The following is a 4,614-nucleotide window of genomic DNA, read 5'->3' as shown; positions in this document are numbered from 1 at the left end:
TCACACTAACCTCCCAACAGAGTCAGATTTAAGATTTTGGCACATATAGGTAAGATTAGACATCAGATCCCAGAAAGTAGGGAGGGGAGGATCAGAGAGCCAGGAGTGTAAGGCAACAGCACAATGTACATGGCCCTTAAGCAAGCAGGAACAGACTCCTCTTTGACCTGGGTATTTGTTGCTCTAGGCAGTTGCCTGTGCTTAAATCTGGGCCTGCCTTTCAAGGTACACAAAATTCAATAAATACTTGCAGCTGGAATCTTTTTGGAACCTCTGGCTGAGTTTCTTTAGACTTCTGCTTTCTCTAGCTGTTCACAGCTGCATTTTTCAGATTTCAGAGGTGCTAGGACTGCAGTCCTCTCAGCTCCTCTATAACGGTTACACCAAGCCATGCTGGGAAGCTCCTCTCTCTGCCCAAGATCTAGCCAGCCATGAAGAAAGGTTCCTTCAGCATGCTTGCATTGTGGACAACTTCTCTCATGAAAACCACAGTGCCTTTTGTAGTTCCCTTTAGTACTCAAGATGGAAACCCCACTAGAAGTGCTGAGCATCCAAGCCCATCCTCCATTACATTATTATAAACACACTTCACAAGTTATGAGCTGGTTCCAGATTTTTTTTGTGTTTTTGCATGTATGACCAAAGGTTCTTGTGAGTTTTGAATAGTCTTCTGGTGCTCAATAGCAGCTATAGAGCCCCCTGCAGATCACGTGCTGACACATGTCAGCACATGCGGCCATATCAGGAATTGCGCAGAGCTAAGCAAATGTTCACTTTAAAGGAAGCGCTGCTATGGCTGTACAGCAGAATGGAATGGATAATTGTCCGTGTTGCTGTATTACAAAAAAGGGTTCAGCTCTAGAAGAAGGGGCAGCATTGTAAATGGTAACAGTAACATCAGGAGACAGCAGAGACAAAAAGGAAAGATTCTGATTGATTTGTAACTTACTATATTTTACAGACAGTGGTACCGATATCATGGGAAATGATCAGAGAAAAGATGCTGATTGTACACCAAATCCTGAAGTTAAAAACCCTGACTGGATGTCCTCAATCCCAGATGGAAGGTACATCTCTGATCTCTCCATTCCTGGAACTCATGACAGCCTGAGTCTGTACGGTGGGAACCTTATTCAATGCCAGAGCTGGAGCCTGTATTCACAATATGAAGCTGGGATACGATTTGTTGATGTGCGCTGTAGACATTTTGGTGATAGCCTGCCCATCCACCATGATTTGAAATATCAGCATTGCTTCTTCAATAATGTTTTGGATGATACATTTAATTTCTTGCACCAGCATCCAAAAGAAACCATCCTTATGCGTGTCAAGAAAGAGTACGATCCTGCAGAAAACAAAGAAAGCTTCTGCGACACAGTATCTCGCTATATAAAGGACGCTGGAAGCTCTCAGTTCTGGTTATCCAATTATATCCCCACCCTTGGCCAAGTAAGAGGAAAAATCATCATATTACAGGATTACAGTGGTCCTTTCATGGGTATCCCCTATCATTCCTTATGTATAGCTGATAAATATAATATACCAACGTTATTTGATGTAGGTTGGAAATGGTGCAATGTTGAACAGAATTTAAATTCAGCTCGACATGGTAACTGTAGGCAAATGTATCTAACGTTTTGTTCAGGCTCTGGTGGAGGAGCCTATCCCAATGCAGTGGCTGACAGGATGAACTATCGTCTGTACAATTTTCTGGAGAGTAAAGGAAAGACAAAGATCAGATGGGGAACTATAGCTCTAGATTTCCCAGGTGCTCAGCTGGTCCAACTTATTATACACAGTAACTGAGTTCAATAGCTGTATTATAACAGTAGTGTTTCATTAAATATAATACCACAATGTGTAGGGGATGAGCCACTACTATGCACCTTTGTTAATAAGTGCATAATTTCCTAATGACTGTGTTAATCACTACGGATTTAGCACATGTTTTTTTATTAAATTCTTTTTATTTTGCAATTTCCTAAGTACATTTCTAAACAGAAAATAAAATAATCAAAGACCACATTCATGGGGAACAGAAAATCTCTTCTAATAAACAAATCAAGAAATCAGAAACAGAGTCATATTCAGCCAGCGGAGGTCAGCGGTTTTTTAAATGCTGACTGTGTCCGGCTAAATTAGTCCCAGATACTCAGTTCCAGGCCACATGTGGGCACCTGCACTGAATATTCAGTGCAAATTTAGGGGCCTTTTTACAAAGGCATGCTAAAAAATGGCCTGCGGTAGTGTAGATGTGTGTTATGGGCGCACGCAGAATCATTTTTCAGCGCACCTGTTAAAAAATGCCTTTTTTAATTTTTCCCGAAAATGGATGTGTGGCAAAATGAAAATTGCCGTGTGTCCATTTTGGGTCTGAGACCTTACCACCAGCCATTGACCTAGTGGTAAGGTCTCACGTGGTAACTGTGCGGTAATGGTCTAAGCACGTAGAATGACGATTACCACCAATTATAAAAATATTTTTCGGTTCACCTAGGGAACATGCGTCAAAAATGAAATTTACGCAATGGCCACATGGTAGCCAGGTGGTAACTCAAAATTGGCGTGCGTTGGGTACACATGGGCACCTACGCAGCTTAGTTAAATAGCTTAGTAAAAGAGCCCCTTAACCGGGGCTGACCACCAGAGCTTATTACATTACAATACATTAAAAAGATCTTATAACCCGCAGTTACCATTCAGGTTCAAAGCAGTTAACAATAAAAGCAACTAGACAATAACTAGGAATTGCATCAAAATAAACATTATTACAAAAGCAACACAGTCACAATTATAAAGCGCCGAATAAAACAACATCAGATACCCTAGGATCATTACAGGCCTAATATATATTTTCTAAACAAAAAATGTTTTCAATAGTTTTCTAAAGCAAAGATAATCTGTAGTCCCCCTAATAGACAAGGAAGAGTGTTCCAGATTAATGCTGCCTGGCTGGTAGGGTAAAGAATTGCCTAACAATTTATGAGATTTTACAGATTTCAGCAATGGAAATCCCAGCAGTAGTTTCTCTCTTGTATTCCTTAAGGATAAACCTGACAATAGTTGGAAATAATCTTTTGTATATGTAGGTAATTCTCCATACAAAAACGTATAAGCAAAAACACAAACTTTAAGATGTAGCCTAACTTCAACTGGGAGCCAATGTAATCTTATCAGTAGGAGAGTTATTGAATCATATTTAGACGTAGAACAAATAAAGCTGCATAGCTAAGCGGGTGAATTTAGGACACATTTTGAAGACTTGGCACTGAATATTGTGGAACCTGCATAACCAAGAGGCCCTCAGATCCCCCTCAACACAGGAGCCCTCCAATTTCCCTCTGCTGACACAGGAGCCCCTTGCCCCCAATCACGCAATCCCTCCACCTCCTCCCATCCTTTTAACATGCAGGATAGGCACCCCCCCCCCCCCCCCCATAATGCCATGTAAGCAGTCACAGGGGCAGAGAATGGGTTAGTTTATAAAATATCAGTTCAATATTTAAAAGCATTTATCTGTATAGCAGCATCTGACCAGGTTTATCTGGTGATGTTCAATAGTACTCTCCAAATAGTACTGAGATGGAGCATGAGCAGAGATATCCAGATAGCGTAATACAGAAAAAAAATATGCCCTATCCTATCCAGATAGTAGATTGAATATCACTACAATATGAATAATACCACTGTACAAAAAGGGGTAAATTCCATATATGGCACCTAAAAAACCGGCGCCGGAAAAAAACATGTTTAAGCATTATCCTATAAACTGTGCCGGCTTATAGAATAATGCTTAAGCACTATCATTCTGCATAAATTTAGGCAACACCATTTGCACCAACAAGAATGCAGCGCAAAATGCCCACACCTAAATTTACATGGGGAGGGCCTTTATTCTGTAATTACACTCGTAACTGAAAACTCCACTCCAAAATGCCCATGACCGTTGCCTTTCCGTGCCCCCTTTTTTGGGCCACGTGTAAATTATAGGTCTAAAGTTAGGCACATAACACCAGATTAAATCTAACTTGTGCCAAAAATCATGCCCACAATCTGCCCCTGAACTACTCATGACCTCCCTATTTCCATGCCTGTTTTTCGGGACCCGCATAAAATTTAGGCATAGATCCTGCATCTCAATTTATGCATGCCAATTAAATCTAATTACTGCCAATAATTTCTTGTTAGAAAGCCAATTATTGGTGCTAATTAGCTAATTATTCAGTTAAATTGCGCATGCAAATTGGGCACGCACCCCAATTTGCATACGCAATCTTTGGTGTCTTTTACAGGCTTAAGGGGTATGTGCCTCCTAAGGTCACACCCCCTTATAGATTATGTACTATGGGATTTAGGCACCCAGCATTACAGAATAGTGTAGCCAGATGCTTGCACAAATCTAACTGGTGCTAATTAATAGCAATAATTGTTTTTTAGCATCCAATTATTGATGGCTATCAGCTCGTTAGCCAATTAAATTCTGTGTGCATCTGGCAAGTGAGCCCAAGTTTGGGTGCCATATTTAATCCGAGTAATAGTGCATAAATGTAACATACAGAATACTCTTGCCGCATTTTAGCATCCATAGTTACACCAGATGTATGATGGGTGTAA

General features: G+C 40.6%; 1 protein-coding gene across 1 annotated transcript; it reads left to right on the top strand.

The window, feature by feature from the left end:
* Positions 1 to 965: 965 nt before the first annotated feature.
* On the top strand, positions 966 to 1,806 carry LOC115474806 (1-phosphatidylinositol phosphodiesterase-like). Its single transcript, XM_030210469.1, has one exon. It carries the CDS (start codon positions 979 to 981, stop codon positions 1,804 to 1,806), a length of 828 nt encoding a protein of 275 aa, XP_030066329.1. The 5' UTR covers positions 966 to 978.
* Positions 1,807 to 4,614: the final 2,808 nt, after the last annotated feature.

This window comes from Microcaecilia unicolor, chromosome 7 (genome assembly GCF_901765095.1).
Source record: "Microcaecilia unicolor chromosome 7, aMicUni1.1, whole genome shotgun sequence".
Classification (NCBI taxonomy): domain Eukaryota; kingdom Metazoa; phylum Chordata; class Amphibia; order Gymnophiona; family Siphonopidae; genus Microcaecilia; species Microcaecilia unicolor.
The sequence above is the reverse complement of the archived record's forward strand: the minus strand, read 5'-3'. Positions and strand labels throughout refer to the sequence as shown.